At 44.2% G+C, this 17,677-nt stretch overlaps 1 protein-coding gene across 7 annotated transcripts in view; it reads right to left on the reverse strand.

The window, feature by feature from the left end:
• The window catches only part of VAV2 (vav guanine nucleotide exchange factor 2), a 322,792-nt gene that overhangs the window by 11,682 nt on the left and 293,433 nt on the right, over positions 1-17,677 (reverse strand). For 4 of the 7 annotated variants that reach the window (XM_030536036.1, XM_030536038.1, XM_030536039.1 and 1 more), the window contains 11 exons: positions 14,984-15,070; positions 13,044-13,129; positions 11,031-11,163; positions 9,840-9,854; positions 9,222-9,331; positions 8,399-8,500; positions 5,235-5,323; positions 3,756-3,772; positions 3,020-3,041; positions 1,157-1,284; positions 829-903 (listed from right to left, as the gene is read on the reverse strand). In XM_030536036.1, coding sequence (XP_030391896.1) covers positions 829-903; positions 1,157-1,284; positions 3,020-3,041; positions 3,756-3,772; positions 5,235-5,323; positions 8,399-8,500; positions 9,222-9,331; positions 9,840-9,854; positions 11,031-11,163; positions 13,044-13,129; positions 14,984-15,070 — 864 coding nt within the window. The remainder of the gene's footprint in view (positions 1-828; positions 904-1,156; positions 1,285-3,019; positions 3,042-3,755; positions 3,773-5,234; positions 5,324-8,398; positions 8,501-9,221; positions 9,332-9,839; positions 9,855-11,030; positions 11,164-13,043; positions 13,130-14,983; positions 15,071-17,677) is intronic. The other 3 variants (XM_030536040.1, XM_030536037.1, XM_030536035.1) reach the window with 1 other exon arrangement.

The following is a 17,677-nucleotide window of genomic DNA, read 5'->3' on the forward strand; positions in this document are numbered from 1 at the left end:
AATGGAAAGATCAAGCCCCAAAACCCAGTATGGGTCAAATTTAGGGTTTAGGGCTGGACTGAAGAATACCAGGCTCCCCTTACTGGGTAAGTGCCAATGATCTACACTCCTCCAGTCCTTTCATAACTGCTAGCAAATGGCTCAATGCACTGGCTCAGTTTCAGTTAATTGGCAGAAAATGGAAAATTAAATTAATAGATGGGACTTCACTTGGTTACCCATTAACACAACCACCCAACACATTAGAGGTCTCCAAGACCGGGCCACTATGAAGGTATAAAGCACCATCAAAGGTAATTCTTTTAGCCTGATAAATAAGCATGGCTGTCCCCCTTTAAGTGAAATAATTTGCAGACTCCATCGAGTGTCCCTGCCTGACCTTGAGCCTCGGTCAGAAATTTCCCCCAACACATTCTTCAGTCCTCCGTGACTGAGCCAGGCCTGCAGGCAAAACTCACACTTCAGGAGGTGCTATAGTCTCTCCTAGGCATAGCTGGAGGTCCCAGGCAAGGCAGCGTGTGAAGCTACGCGCTGGAAAAAGGCATCCATCCAAGCTGGCATCATGTGATGAACTTGCCCATTTTGAGCATAAATAATCACCCATCTCAAACAAAATCCCGACAGCAAGGAAGACAGTTCCCAATTGAGGCTTACATCAGTTATATCCGGAGTGACTCCAACAAGCAGAGATACTCCTGCTGCATGCTGGTGTACAGCCCATGATTTAAGTTGTCTTGCTTTAGGAGATGGGCCCCAAGCCAAACCCCCCAAACCTGAGCATGCCCAGGCTTGGGGGCGTTGGGCTCAGGTCTGTTTTTATGCACTTACCCTGGCGTCCACAGGACAGGGCTTCACTGATGAACTGGGAAAATAACCAGACTTCTTTGTCTGTATTAACCTCCCCTGTAAATAAAGATTAATGTCAGCACCGTGCCAAAGAAATTGGATTCTTTGCTCCAGTTTCGGAGAACTGCGCATGTTCGGAGAACACCCTGACAAGCTGAAAATATGCCTCAGAGAATTTATTTGGACGACGGCTGGCAAACTCCAGTGAATAAAAGTCCAAAGGGGGAAATAAATAAGTAAGAACTTTATGACTAGCCAGTAGCCTTTGTGTAAGGACTTCTGAACATTTCCAAAGAACAACTTCACTCACTTCCCACCACTGCGAATCCGGGTCCCCTCTGAGCAGTTCTATTATGTCCCCGGTCTGAAATGTTAACACTGGCTTTCCTGGGTGAGCTGGGTTGCCATGGTAATTCTGAACAGCCACCATTTTAGGACCTTGAAAGAGAAAGAAAACAAAACCTATTGTTACGAGAAGGCCATCTTGTGAGCCACTAACCCAGAGAACACTAGCGGTCAGGATTTGCCGGCGTAGCTCATTCATGCTCACGGAAAGGCGCTTTGATTTGCTCAAGCTACATGGCTAGCATGAGAGTGTCTGGCAAGCTAAAACATTGGGGGCAGATAACGATGGGCCCAACTGAACCCCAGCTGCAAAGATGGCACCTGCCTTGGAACCGTGAAATCTCAGACAGGCTTTAGTTGGGCAACAACAAGCCAGGCGCGAATCATCCCAGCCTGGGTGACACAGACTGGGATTTCTGAGGGGACAACGAGTTAGGTGCCCAGCTCCCATTGACTGTTGATGGGATTTCGAACTGACATTCTGTGCTGCGAATGATCATGTGTTAAATATACCTCCCCTGCCGCACTCAACTGACAATATTTAACTTAGCCCCCTTCTTTTCAGCTGCTTTTACCTCACTCCCACCCCGCAGCTAATGAGAGCAGCATGCTCATGCTCAAAATGTCCATGTCGCCAGCTTGGATTAGGAGGACTTTTCCCCCAGTCCGGGCTTTCCTGTAACAACCACACTTATACAGCCTGCACTGCCGGAGTATCTGAGCACCTCCCCATGTTTAATGCATTTATCTTCACAATCCCAGGGAGACTGGGCAATGCTGTTGTCCCCATGATAGACATGGGAACTGAGAGGCGGCTAAGTGACTGGTCCAAGGCCACACAGAAAGTCTGTGGTGGAGCAGTGACTTTAGCTTGGGTCTTCCAAGTCCTAAGCAGGTGCTCAGACCATAGTATCATCCTCCTCAATCTCAGCCATAACTGTGAAGGCACGTGCCTGTGAGCAGAATGAGGGTTACCCCAGTCTCATGGCTTCTTAAGACTTGTCTACATACGAAAGTTTTGCTGCTTTAAATATGGCTACACCCACACTTAAAATGCTACAGCAGTGCTTCAGTGTAGACACTTACTACAGTAAAGGGAGGGGTTCTCCCATTAGTGTAGTCATTCCAACTCCCTGAGAAGCAGTAGCTAGGCTGATGGAAGAATTCTTCCCACCAACCTAGTGCTGTATACAATGGAGGAAGGTTGGCTTAACTACATCTCTCACGGATGTGGATTTTTCACATCCCGAGAGATGTAACTCTGCCAATGTAACTTTTCTGTGTAGACCAGCCCTATACTGGTACTGTTAAAGCAGCAAAACACACAAAAAAACAAACATCACCACCACCCCTCAGTGTGGATGCAGTTATACTGGTATAAGGCACCTTCATGCTAGTATAAGTGTGGGGTTTTAGTGGCATAACTATGTTGGCAAAAAATCACCCCCCTAACCAACATAGTTGTACCAGTATAACTTAAGTGTAGACATGGCAAAGAGTCCTGTGGCACCTTATAGACTAACAGATGTATTGGAGCATGAGCTTTTGTGGGTGAATGGCCACTTCATCAGATGCAATGAATTCACCCATGAAAGCTCATGCTCCAATACATCTGCTAGTCTATATGGTGCCACAGGACTCTTTGCCGCTTTTACAGATCCAGACTAACACGGCTACCCCTCTGATTCTTAAGTGTAGACCAGGCTTTAGGTGCAAGCACTGTATGAGAGGCCCTTCCAAAATGTGCCATCATCAGCCTCTTTGAACCAGATCCCAATGCTGCCTCCCCTATGTTACCCATTTACAAAAACACCAACACCACTCTTACCAGGTCCTGTATTTAATGAATCCTGCAAAGAGAGAGAAAATAGTTTATGTTCACTAAAACTTACTTCAACTGAATGTATTTAAAGATAAAATGAGATGCCCTTAAGTACCATAGTAACCTCTGCTCTTGCCCTGATCACCGCAAAGATCCCTCTGCAGATTCCATTTTTTCCTAAGGCGAGGGGTGTATCATGCTGCAGCTACCCACAATCCTTCACTTGAGGGACAGGAAGGTTTCCATTCTCTGTACGAGGAACCTTCACAGTTTTAGCAGGGGAAATACTTGAGGTGAAAATTTATCCTGCTGCCCAAGTTCTCCATCTGCGATAGCTCAGAATGCAGAGCCATTGCAGCATTGTGAGTCAGCACATCTGACGGTGATCACCACAACTGACAGGCAAGGCACATGTGGAACAGGCCAATTCTGGTCTAAAATGAAGGACATCTGTTACCAGTACTTATCCCGAGAGGTGCTCAGATCCCCAAAACCCCACAGAAGTGAAAGGAAATTGGGGGGTGATCAGCTCCTTGTAGGATCAGGGATGACGTGACAGGGATATTATCCAATGTAACATTTGCAGTGACTGCTGGGGACCCTCCCCATGGCCCATGGTGCCTCCAGGGTTAGTTGAAAGCTAACAGCTGTAATTCAATCTGGACTAGTGAAACACAGATGCACCCACAGCCCCTGCCTGACGGAGTTAGGAGGGAATGAGAGGCTTGTTAAACAAACGTACCTGGTCTGCTGGAGAACCTGAAAATAAATGTTAAAATAATTGGTTAATTTAGGGGGAAACAACCCTCTGTTTTGCACTTTCCTCTACTCCATGGCATAACTCAAGCGGCTGCAGTGCCTCATCATCTTGACAGAAGGGACCAAAAGTGAGGCACTACAGACTTCCTCCAACGCCCACTGAAGTCAGTAGGAACCTTTCCATCCATATCACTGGGCTGTGGCTTAGGCCCCAAATCACACTCAGCTCTGCCAACGCACCTCAGGCCTGCAAACAACTCTTTGGTGACAAACACATCCTGAGCCGCACCCTGCGGATTTGTGCCTGGCTGCGTGTGTGGTGGGGGCTTGAGGGTGAGAGAGAGAAAGAGCATTGTGTGGTTATATTGCCCAAATGCCAATTAGAAATTAGACTAAGAACTGCCCCAGCAACCACCACGTCAGAGCAGTTGCAGGTGTAAATATAGTACCCCAATGGAGCCATCTACTGACAGCCTATTTGTTTGTCTCCATTACACACACACACACACACACACACTCCCCTGCCCCCTTAGGGGGCCTGATGGAATTTTCCTTCATTGTTGTCCATTTTCCCTATCCTTGTTGCTTTCTAAGTGGCAACACTTTTACCTTCACCTGGAGGGAAGAAGACTTCGTCTTCTCAGAGACTGGTTTGACAAGACTTAGCCAAGAAGGGGTATTAAACAGTGCAGTAAATTACCTTCTGTTACCCCTCTGCCTCTCACAACCCGCAGCCAAACTCTGCAGCTTCCCAGTCAACAGCTGTTTGGGTAGGAATCTCAAGATTGCTCCTAAATCGGATCTATAGATCCTGTACTTCATGTCCTACTAAAGTAAGTCTCTTCTAACATTAGCTTCAGTGAATTTGCGTGCAGGGGGATTTATTTTTGGGGAGAGAGATACCTCAGTGGTTTGAGCATTGGCCTGCTAAACCCAAGGTTGAGAGTTCAATCCTTGAGGGGGCCATTTAGGGATCTGGGGCAAAAATCTGTCTGGGGATTGGTCCTGCTTTGAGCAAGGGGTTGGACTAGATGACCCCCTGAAGTCTCTTCCAACCCTTATATTACATGATTCTATGAATCAGTCAAGTGGTTGCAAGATCCCATCTGCTGCATGGTAGTGATTATTAAATATCTTTCCAACTTGCTTGCTGGCTTTATGTTCCTTTACTATATTCAGAGTAGTCCCCTGAAACATATATATATTTACTACAGGGGACTACTTGAAATAGTCAGAATACACATATACCCATACATACTCACACACACAAGAGCTACACACAGTGAGTTACCATATTAGGAAGTGGATGGAAAACTCTTAAAAAAAATTTCTTAATCTGTTCAGAACTGGACATAAAACAGTGGATGACATTTAGTGCTAGTAAGAAAACAACTTTTATCTATCAGATCATTCACAAGAAGCCAAGCCCTTTTAAAAAACACTAAAATGTCAAAAGACTTACTGATCTTGCAGGGAGGAATAATTTCCAAGCATTCTTTATGAGCACCTGCTCCACATTTCATGCACAGATAGCCCTGATAGAAAGTTCCTCTGTAAAAAGAGAAGTTGAAAATTTCTTCATTCCGGTCCCCTCCTTGATATTCCTATCCAGTTACCCGTTTGTTTCACTTCTTGCATGATAGTTTATTCTGTAAACTCTTTACTGTTTTTTTTGCTAGTGACTAACATATGTGAAAGGTGCCAGATTGACAATGGTTCAGTGCATCCATCCTGCAGGAATAAGAGTACTAGGAAGGAAACATGGCTCTACTCTGAGCTGATAGGACCCACATCTGGGGAGATGATGGTTGCTCAGCCTTCTCCTTCATTCATTCATCAGCTTCTCTGCTGATGGTGGCCCATGTGGGTGGATCTGTGCCAACGACAACTGTGACTCTTGCAACGTGGGCATGTGTCCCTTAAGAACTGGATTGAAACACCAGCTCATTTCATGTCGCGGCCCCGGACTCATCAGGTAACCTGCAGTCACCTCTAACCTGGAGCTTCAAACTGGTGACTTGGCAGCGAGTAGACTCCCTACCCCTGTACCATCCCTGCAAGCCATCCACTTACGAAAGCTACACCCTTATGGAAGGCCAACCACCACCTGATGAAAGCCGAACACCAACACAGAGCCCTATTTCCCAGTTGAGCTTGCTGTATATCTGCAGAAGGCTGTACAGCTGACGTCATAATGTTGGGATAAAATCTCAGCCATTTTCAAGCAGGGAAGGTCAAATTCATTCAATAAAATCTTCCACTGAGTCTAAAATCCCAGCAATAAGCATCGGTGTTTTGGGGCAGAGGAGGATTAAGCTAAGGTATCAAATTGGTCAGTGGGAACACATGAACAAACAGGAGAAGAGTGTATGATCTGTGTTTAAAAAGAACCTGACTCTTCTACAGAGTTAATATAGACAAATCTACACTGGTCATGAAGTTACACTACCACTGATGGGCATCACACTGAAAGGAGGACATACCTCTGGTGTAGTTAAACTATCAGACTCCTGGGATTTATTCCCAGCTCTGCCATTTGACCTTAGGTAAATCACTTAACCTCCCTGTGCCTCAGTTTATTTATCTGTGAAGTAGGGATAATAGGATTTAGCCACCCTCAGGAGGTAGAGATAGGGAGGTGGTTTTTTAAACCTAATTTTTTGTGATGTGCTTTCAAATTCCCCCTATGAAATATGCAGTATTAAGTGCAAACACCTATTACTAAATGATAGCTTGTCATTAGTTACCAGATCATGAGCTTGCAGGACTGTATAGCAAAAACCCACATGGATACAGTGTTTATGTGCATCCTGATGAGTTTAGCTATTAAATGTTATCGATGGAGAGGGTCTCAGAATAGTATATAAAGACCAGCAACGACAATCCACACAATTCTATATTCACAAGGAATTTCTTAATGCAACATTTGTTGAGCTAATGAGAATTTCATTTGCCATTGGGTAGGCCAGGCAATAAGCAGCCCCCTTGGGCAGGTTATGGCGTCAGCATATGGTCCTTGCATGCAAGATTTATCTATAGCCGCAGGCCAGCAATTCTTGCTCCTTGCTGAAACTCTGCAATGATGCATAAAGGATTCTGTTTCCTGTCAAATGGCCAGATATTTGTACCTGCTTTCCCATAGCAATGGGACAGGGGCATGGACTTATAGCTCCTGTAGTTACTAGGATATCCTGATCATTAGGGTCATTTATGCGATACAGCAGAGATGAGCTGAAAGTCTGGCAGTTGGGTGTGAATTGAGAGCAGAGGAAAGGAAAAGAACGAAAAGAGGGAATAAAAAAGACAAACCCATTTTAGATGTTGAAAACAACTAGCCAAAGAGCTGAGAAGTATACGAAGACCTCACACATGACAGTCTCCCATTATTGTGTCCCCGTGAAATGTATGTTAGATCAGTGGTTCTCGAGCAGGTTTCAGGGGGGCCACCAAGCAGGGCCAGTGTTAGACTCGCTGGGACCCAGGGCAGAAAGCTGAAGCCCCCACCAGATGGGACTGAAGTCCTGAGCCCCGCCACCCGAGGCTGAAGCTGAACTCAGCTTTGTGGGGTCCTGTGGTATGTGGCCCCAGACAATTGCCCTACCTGTTACCCCCTAACACTGGCTCTGGCTTCTATATGCAAAAAAACAGTTGTTATGGCACAGGTGGGCCACGGAGTTTTTATAGCATCTTGGGGGAGCCTCAGAAAGAAAAAAGTTGAGAACCCCTGTGTTAGACAGTGGACCCACTGTGTTGAATATGGAGTCCCCCAGAGGATAGAAGGCTATGTAGAATCCAGGTTTGGGGATGAGGAAACAGTTAAGAGAACTCTTGGTTGCTCCCATATTGGATCAGCCTGCCTGCGATGCAACAGCAGTGGGGTGTCAAGTAAGTGGGCTGCCCCAATGTGGGAAGACAGCCAGGCTTGGTGCAGATTAATGAGTTAAAATCTATAGTTCAAATATAACCACAAGTCGGGAGGGCTGGAAGACGCCCATGAGCCCAACTGCTCCACACAGGGAGTGGCTGAGTAGCGTGACCATGATACTGCAGAGCTAACATCCCAGCTGGTGACATGACGGCATGGTTTGTGGAAAAGGCTTAGCCTGGGCTTCCCATTGACCTTCAGCAGGTGTTGGATACCTCTTTGCCCACTGTGCCTTTGAAAATTGTCCCTTTTGTGGGCCAGAGTAAATGCAGAACAAAGATGGCTCCATCTTAGGGGAGTGGCAAATACAGCACAGCTATCAGTTAACATTGGGCAGGTGTGTGCATGAAATACTGATAAAACCACAGTCTGTTCCCACCCACATTTGTCCCCCCAGGTCAGGGCAAAGGGGCCTATTGTGTGGGATTCTGTGCTACCATTCGCAGTATCGTTATCCCAGCTAGAACACTGCAATCATACACAAAGAATCACGAGAAAACAGTAGCAATGCGGATTTCAGATTCGCCACAGCCTGAAATGCCACAGCTGACAAGCGGTAAGCCTAGCCTTTCCCAACTCACATCTTTTCTCGACTGGGTGAAAGACCAGGGAAATGATGAATGAGCAATTACACTTTTATTTTTAATTGACATGTTTTTTAAAAAAGTTTTCATCTGAAGAGTCAGAAGAGCACTGCTCACCTTAAAAACATCTTGCACGCTTTGCAGTTGGTCGTCTTTTCAAATGTGTACATCTGGAAGTTGTGGTGATTCGCGTTGGCTTTATCTGGCTTAATGTTGGACCTATTCCAAAGAGGGGAAAAACCAAAACGAAAGACAAACCCCCAAAGTTGCATCAAGATGCCCTTGCCAGACTTGCTGAGTTCTATTGTCTTTGGTTGCAGCTACTGTCTGGATTTCAGTCAACGTTTTGAAATCACACAGCATGGTATAAGATCTTGCAAAAGAGTAAAAGAATTAGAGAATCATTTGGGGCTAGCTGTTGGGAGGAGTTGGGAGGGGGTTATGTGTGATGCGTTAAACTTTCATTGATATTTTCACACATGATCCTGTCATTCCCTCCTAAGCCAGTCATTACCTAGAATTCATCATTGTGCAGAAGGCCAATATGAGACCTATGCACTGTTTATGTCCTCAAAATAGGGCTTAAATAGGATGCAATGCCCTTGTGCTGACTATCTGTGCAGATTTTAACCCTTAACTCCAGTTGTTTGGTCAAATACATGCTCAATGCTGCATGCCATAGGTTTTCTCTCAAGGTGGCAATTTCTATAGACATCTTCCCTGCACATGCTTTTTGCATGAACCATTTGGTTAGATGCTATCACATCAGACCCAATTCCGGAAGCCCTTTGTGCATGGAAGTCCTATGGAAGTCAGTGACAGTTGCAGATCAGAGCTCTGGGCTCTGAGAACTAGCAACTGAGTTGATCAGGCCATGTTTCATTAGCAGTAATAGCGTGTACCCAGAGATGATTTTTGCAGGGAAGCTTAAAACACTCACATTGCCATTTCAAACTGCTCCATCCACTTCCTCTTCATGTCTTCCGTCTTGCAGAAAAACTGGAAGCCCTGTTTTCCTTGAAGGTGAATCAGGTAGAACCCATATGACCACTGCAACAGGAAATCAAAATAAATGATCAGATCAAAATAAAGGACCAGGTTCTTTCCCCCTCACCGCTTTGTACTGAATGCTCAAGCAACAACATGGGGGGGGTGGGAGTGCGCTAATTCAGGTCCATTTGTAATCTGTTTTACTGTGCTCTCTTTACTTGCCTTTGTGGTTACAATGAATCTCTCTGGTGACAAAAGCAGGGTAGTGGTGCAAAGACCAGCTATGTATCTCTATTGTACCTTGCAACAAACGACTTAATGGTTGACTCTGGTGCACGCCATCATCAACCAGAATTTCATGGCAGCAGATGGGAGAGAACCCAGATCCTGCAGCTCCAAAAGCTCAGGTCCCTACCATTAAAGCTAAAGGAGACTCTGCATTCACCATCAGCCATATAAAGCCTATGACACACATGCAGCCTGCCCTGCAAAAGGCAGTGGTGCATATACACGCTAGCCAGTTCACTACAATGTTAAAGAAAATAAAGTGGATCTCGTGGTTGCTTACCATTTTTCCATGAGACTAGAAAGCATAAGAGAGCAAAGTGGAAACACAATTCATTAAAACACAAGGCTAGCAATCTCTCTTCAACATCACAGCAGCAAAGCCACCAATTATTTTCAAAATGGCACAACAGCTCCCTTGTTGCTACCCTGTACATTGTACCACAGTAATGGGATGGCCAAAGCTGCTAAGCTGTGGAGTCTATTGGGATGCAGATTTTCCTTTGTGTCATCGCCTCAGCCCAAAACCAGGCAAAGTTTGTGTATCTCTGATAGAGAAACTTGGTTTAGAAGAGTGTACCCAGTGCAAAAAGCCTGACATGTCCACGCTAACCCTGAAAAATAGACACTTTCTACAGCTTTGAGGGTTGTCTGCTGAGGGACAAGTCCAAGAAGCTACAAAAATCCCACCAGACAAAGGCTTCCACTACGACCTTTGGGTTGGCCATTTTTTAAAGAAACAGCATTCTTTACCAGGATATTTGAACTCCAGTACTGATAACTCCCACGCAGCACTAGGAAGGAATAACCGTTAGAGATGCCTTCTCCAGAACAGTTATTGCTGAGATTTCACTCCCATTAGCTTTTCTGAACAACAGACAATGATAAACTGGCCACCCAGCCCACATTCCCTCTCCCAGTGACAACTCAGGAGCTCGTGCTTGAGAATGCAAGAGCCGCTGTGCTTGCCACAATCCGCAGTCTAGAATATTAGTTTAGTATGCTGTAAAATGCACCGAGGCATGGGGAGCGTGAAGCTTGGAGCCTGGAATGAGACACACACAATTAACGCCCAGTCACCCAGATGAGTGAATTGGAATAAACACATGTATGTCCTGCCCATTCTTCCCCATCCTCCATTTTTTTTTAGGTCATTTTTATCCTTTCCAATTCGTCTGTGAATTACTCTCTCTGAGAGTGGCTTCTCTAAAAGAACAGAGCAGCTTCCCCCATTCCAGTCAAGTCATTCGAACTTCTCGAAGGCTCTTTTGCAGGCCCCAGGTCAGGGGACCCAGCTCAGCCTCTCATTCCTAAGCTCCTTGCCCTGAAATCGAGGGTTGATTGTCCAGATTTTACAAGCGCTATTTCTGTTTTAGAAGTCCGATGGGAGAGGAGGTACCCTCGGACACTGACCTGCATGGGTATGGAAAGCTGCCCATGAGAGCTAAGCCAGTTCCTTGCTCTGTCCACCTACCTTCTTAATGTCCTTGTTGTTCATGGGATCATCGGTCATCTTATGGAAAAGAAGCTCGATAATTTCTTTCAACTCATAATTGTATCCTTTCCTTTTACAGACGATCACCACTTTATCGAACAAAAATAAATACCTGCCAGAAACCAAATCCCACATCTAATTATATATACACCTTTCACAGAAAGCTCAACGGAGATTATTCCCCGGTCAGGACAGTGCAACATTGCTAGCTATATAATGATTTAACATTGAAGGTGCTCAGCGTCAATGCAATTCTAAGTAACGACCAAATTAATGAGGATGAAATGTGTGGAAACATAGGACCAAATGTCCTGCTGGTATCACTCAACTGACTACAAGGGAGACAATTTGGCCCATAGATCGTCTTACTGGGCAAGGGATTAAGTGAAAAATAAAATTAACCTTCAGTTTGTTTGTTTGGAAAAACTTCAGAACAACAGTTCTTTTTATAAGAAAATTTTCTGACTCGTGTAATGATAGAGCTCTCAAAGAGGGTTTTAAAGGTGTTTCATATGCAGGCCACAGAGTGAGAAGACATGTCAGTTTTGCTTCCTGAGGCTCTTCTAACTGTAAACCAGAGCACCCAAGAGCTGTTGTATATTTCACTTGTAGGTAACCTCCAGGAAACATACAATACTTTGTAATCATACAGGAAAAAGCTCCCCAGCTCTGTTTGAGACACCCTGAAATCAGCCACTGGAAAGGTTCACCTAGCACACACAATCCCCTCAAAAGGGACGCAGCTTTATTTGCCTCTGCAGAAAAAGTAAGAAGAGAGGGCTTTCCTCTGAGTGCCCTCTCTGTAGGACTCAAAATCAGTGTAAACTGCTTTAATCTAACTACACATCCTACAATTCCACGGGTTGGCGGCGAATCTAAATGGGAACAGAGAAGAGTTTGCATTTGCAAAGGCCAAGAGAGCTTTAGCCCCCCTTACAATGAGATTTAAAGTAACAAAAAACAACCTAAGCATGTCACTGTGGATGAAACTTGTGGACTCTAGAATTGCCAGTTTTTTATGATTTAACATCAGACTTGAAAGCTTCTGCCTCTGGGCATTGTGGGATATATGACTGGGGCCTGAGGAGACACAGTGGAAGTGAACACCCTCCAGGCTTTGGGAGAGTGCTAGTCAGCATCTAAACCTGGGCCTAGAGATTAATTTCACAGCTTACCTGTCACTTCCTTATAATGGGCCACACCTGCTTTCAAACACACTAAACTGCTGGGAGGCGGAGAGCTGAAATCCATACTAAGGTCTGACTTCTTATCTCTAGAAGATTGGGCCTCTTCAAACTAGATGGCCCATGCACTACAAAACGTACGGTAGGGAAAATCCTGCATTGGCAGAAGGATGGACGGGATGATTATCCAGTCTTTTCTGTGTAATGCAACACTCCCTAGGTGGATTGTCAGCAATGGGAATTGAACCTGGAGCCTCTGTACCTAAAAGCAGGAGCTTCTACTTTCCAAGCTTCTTTGGCTCAAAGACTGTAGGCGATTCATAAACCTCTGTGTTTCAGCCACTAGAGGGGGACAGAAAGCGACGCCATCTACCTGCAGGTTCCGCACACACCCTGCTCAGGGAATCTCAGAAGCCTGCCCAGCTCAAAGTCTTATACCAGCAACCAAGTGTAAGGCGATGCCCTTGGGTGGATCAGCATGAGCCAGGACTGAGCCCGTGACCTATGGATCTAAACCCATTATGATTTTAAGACAGATGTTAAGCTGTATCAGAGCCCCCGGTTAGGGTGACCAGCCAGCAAGTGTGAAAAATTGGGACAGGGTAATAGGCGCCTATATAAGACAAAGCCCCAAATATTGGGACTGTCCCTATAAAATCAGGACATCTGGTCACACTACCCCAGGTGCATAGCAATAAGGAGCTCTGTGCTACATTTAGCATTTTGAATGGTGTTTCTTGTAACTTGGCTTTCTGGGAGAATGTTGTCTTTTTTCACTGTCCATTTCTTTGTTTCTTCATTCACTCACCTGTCCTGCTTGGTATGGTTCACTATTGAACGGACTTTCAGTTCACCATCTATCTTTGGCCTCCCGAATTCTTCCAGTTTCCCTTGCTGCGGGTAGCAAAACATATGTTAGCAAAGAGAGGTCTTTATTTCTGAACCCAAAAAGTCTCTGAATGTGGCACAAAAACATAAAGAAACAAAGAAGACAGTTTCCAAAGGGCAATAAAGCCCCTCCTCTCCCACCATCACCCAAACCCAGCTCAGATTCCAAAATGGGCCCCTAGCAAAGGAAAGAACCACCACTTACTAAAACACATAACCAAAAAGTGAATCACCTCACTAGTAATGTTAGCTGGGATGGACTTGAATACACAGAGGGAGAACATTCCAAAGACTCAGTAAACAGAGAAGGCGCACTCGCATAAGATTATACTATGGGGTCTATCTTGAGCGGCAGAGATTCATATAAACAGTATCACCTAAAGCCAGATGGAATATCAATAGGTAACAGTTACCATAGAGAACAACCCTAGAAGTGGTGTTAGAACCATGAGGCTAGTGTTTGGGTTTGATGACAAGTCAAGTCAAGGATTTGGGTGCAAAGTTTAGCGGTCAAGTAATTTTTACAAGATTTCCACTCTGGGTGGCAGAAATCTCACGAGATCAGCTACTCTCAGGAGATTTTCTATTGAAACTGCACTGGAAACAGAAAATAGAGGCCTTCCAATTATGGCTCCCATTTGGAACCAAAACCAGAGATTTGGGGCAGATTCAGAGACCAGAATCATGAATCTCTCTTGCCCCCCCAAAGCCCTTGCAAATGCTACTCAATACAGCACTGTTATTGAGTGATATGAAACACTTCACCTACAGAGTGCTCTTTTTTTATTAAAAAAATCTTGAAGCTTCACTGTTGATCAGAAAAATACATATTGTATACAGCTGTGCATATAGTCTATGGTTATTTCATTGCTGTGTTGTGTGGGTTGTGTATACATAATGAGAATAAATCCATAACATCCGCTACCGAGGAACAAAATTAAACACAGAGCAGAGTGTGTGTGGGATTGATTTGAAGCAAGAAATGACTGCTTTGCTAACATTTCATCTTCTGCGTGTCACACAAGCTCTCAGACTGCAGCACGGAAAAGCAGATGCTAAAAGTACCCATTCGCATTCCAATTTTTAAAGAGCACCACACATCTCATTTCTCATACAGATCATGGCTTATCATGACTGTTCCAATCAAAACCTATGAGCTGCAAAGGTCTACATCCCACTCTGGAGTTTTCTCAGGTTTCTCTTGAAAACTAGGGATTCTGTCTCAAGTCTGTTAAAGAATCATCTATTAAAGTCGACAGTGTCCTCCGGACTCAGGATAACACAGAGAGGTGTGCAGTGCTGAGTGTACTCAGCTTCCATTGACTTCAGCTGCACTTCAGCACATTAGTCCCTCATGTGGTTTGAAAGACAGATGTATTTTTGGAGTTCTACGCTCAGAAATATATTACTGGTGCTGCTCTTTCCCTTGTACACCGGGCTATACTCTTGTTCATAAAAATGTTTATTCATCTCCTCTCTCTACCTGCTTAACACCGAAATAAATTTTTTTAAATTTTAAACAGCAGCCAGATGTGCAAGAATTCATATTTGGAAAAGGACGGTCCCCCAATATTAGCGGCATGCTGAAAAAAATTATGGAAATCCTTTCAATGGAAAAAAATGACAGTCCCACATCAGGATCAAATAGATTTATAATGTATGGGTTCCACTTTTTGGAATTTGAACAAAATTAATACACAGATAATAATAAGAGGTTGATCAAATACAAACTGGTCTTTTAAAGATAAGTACAGGTGATAATGAAATTTGTTAATACTTTCCTGGAGAGTCCAAGAATGTTAATAAAGATAAAATTAAAAGTTGGGGGCTAGGAGGAAAAGAGAAGATTCTCAAACTCACCAAGTTTTCTATAGATTTCTGAAATTCACATATTTTCTTTAAGGTCTCTTTGTCTCTCTTGACTTCATTTATGTACATGGCCAAGTCCTTAAGAGAAAAGCAAATGTTGATTCAGTATTTCTGTTTCCCTTCTAATCAAGAATCCTTAAAAAAACCCAAAGTCACTTCAGAAAGTGAAGAAAGTAGCAGCTCTGTGGGAATCAAACCACCAGAAAGCACATTGGCTGTGTGGGAGAAAATACAAATTGGGGAACTCAGAACTAGCGCAAACTATTTCTGTTGGATTTAAAACAAGAATCAGTTAATTAAAACCAAGTAAGCAAACCACCTAAGCATGTCTGATATCACTGTCTATAATCTCTGCATCGGTACATTGCTCATACATCAAGAGTGCTCAATACTCTGCCAGCTGTATCATTCAACCCTTCTGAGACTCCTCAAGCATCTTGGCCCAAACATTTTCCATCCTTTCCCATGTGCCCTTCTAGGATTTTCTTGTTAAATAACTAGATAGGCACTGCAACTCTACTGATGAACAGAAGAGGGCAATATTTTAAATTAGCATTAGAAAGTATGACTGACTTAGGCCTGGGCTACACTAGTGGGAGTGTTCAAACTAAGATACGCAACTTCAGCTATGCTATTTGCGTAGCTGAAGTCAAAGTATCTTAGTTCAACTTACCAGGCCATCCTCACGGCAGCAAGTTGACTGCCGCGGCTCCCCAGTTGACTCCGTTTACTCCTCCTGCTGAGGTGGAGTATGGGTGTCGATTAGTGGATCGATTTATCGCGTCCAGACGAGATGCGATAAATCGATCCCTGATACAGCGAACACTACCCGCTGATCCGGCGAGCAGTATAAACGTACCCTTAGAAAGTCTTAGAAAGCACAGTCCTGACTTTCCATTCAGGGGCTACCTGAGCTTACGTTCCAGTTCCATCCAGCATAACTCTTTGAGAAAGGTCAGAAAGCTCTTTATTTTCTTTCTACTCCATTCTCACTCAGTGCCTTTAACCTCAACACTCCCTTTTCTTTCAACTCCTTCTTCACTCCATTCATCATCAGCCTAGTGCAAAAGGCACGTGCCAGACATTCTTAACCACTGTACCTCTGCCCATCCTCTGTCTACATATTAACTAAACAGACAGTAAGCTACTCTGGACAAGGACCATGTCTATATTTGCTCCTAAACCTCTTGACAACTTTTTAGCCCTAAAAACATTTCAGTCCTCCCATGTACTTTGATGTGACTTTAAACACGTGCTTAAGCACTTTGCTGGATTGGGACTTATTTCAGCAACAGCAATGGAGTTCTTATAAAGGTAAAGCATCTTGCAAAATAGCTATGGGAGCCCTGAACACACACAGCCTCTAACATCCCAACTGCAAATGGTTCAGACATCTGTAAAATAATTCTTCCAATACAATAGAAAACTTTAGTGGAACTGTTCCTGTGCTGAAAATAGTCACAGTAACCAAGTGTGCCTTTGCATTACAGAGATCAGATTTCTCCTGGTTAGTGCATTCTCTGGCCAAATTCCCCAGTTACCTGAATTCTGACCCAGAGGGCAGAGAAAGACTTCTCTAACCCTTCCACCACACTAATTTCTTACTACATCTTGAACAGTATTTTTTAATATATTTATGGCCTCTCATCTAGATGCCTCTGTCTCTTTTCCCTCAACTATAATTCTTGTCAGCTTGGATTAAATCTGAACAACACAGAATTTTTCAAGACATCTCCCCGGGTGCAAACTTTCTACAGCTTTCCAACATAAGGATTAATCAGAGGTGATAATCGTAATCTTAAGTGACAATACTTATATAACATCACATAATACCCATTAAAATAGTCAGTGTTGGTAATAGTTAGGATGGGGAAAAAGGGGAAAGTGATCAGGTGAAGTAAGATTCCCCTGTATGTCAAAGTCACCTGAAGTCACTTCCCTTCTCATCTGCTTCCTCCTATGGAACAGGCCATCTTGCAAACATGGGAGAACCACAGCCTTGAGAGCTACAGTGAACCATCAGCTTGACCAGATGTGAAAACTGGGCCCCTTCGCAATGTAACAAGCATTAAAGCAACCTTTGCATTGTACGCAGTGATTTGTGTGCAAGACTGGGCACCCAGGCGATGGGATTTTGCATAGCCAAAGACTTACATGTGCAAATCTTGCGCAAATGCCATTGCCTGGTGCAAATTCTACTGCTAGCTCACGCAAATGACCATGCATGGAAAATCAGAAGTGAGGTTGAAGCCCCTGGGACAATTCAGCTCTAGGCTTGGCTAACTAGACATCTGAGTTTCCCATCACTGGTGCACAGGAGCGCTAGAATCGTCCAGCTAATGAACAAGGCTGGACTCTAGATGAAATAAACCATTTGAAAACTAAGCCTAGATTTTCACAATTAAAGTAAAATTTTGCTGCTTGCTGTGACCATGGCAAGTCCAACACTGAGTCAAATCTATACCCTTGTGATGGTGTGAAAACAGAAGCAAACGATCCTGTCTGATGGTGTCATAAACAGATAGCTAAGGGTTAATGTCTCTTTCACCTGGAAAGGAGTAACCTGAAACACCTGACCAGAGGACCAATCAGGAAATAAGACTTTTTCAAATCTGGGTGGAGGGAAGTTTTGGGTGTGAGTTCTTTGTCCTTTGTCTTGTGTCTGTGCCCTCTCGCTATGAGAGT

This window comes from Gopherus evgoodei, chromosome 16 (genome assembly GCF_007399415.2).
Source record: "Gopherus evgoodei ecotype Sinaloan lineage chromosome 16, rGopEvg1_v1.p, whole genome shotgun sequence".
Lineage (NCBI taxonomy): Eukaryota > Metazoa > Chordata > Testudines > Testudinidae > Gopherus > Gopherus evgoodei.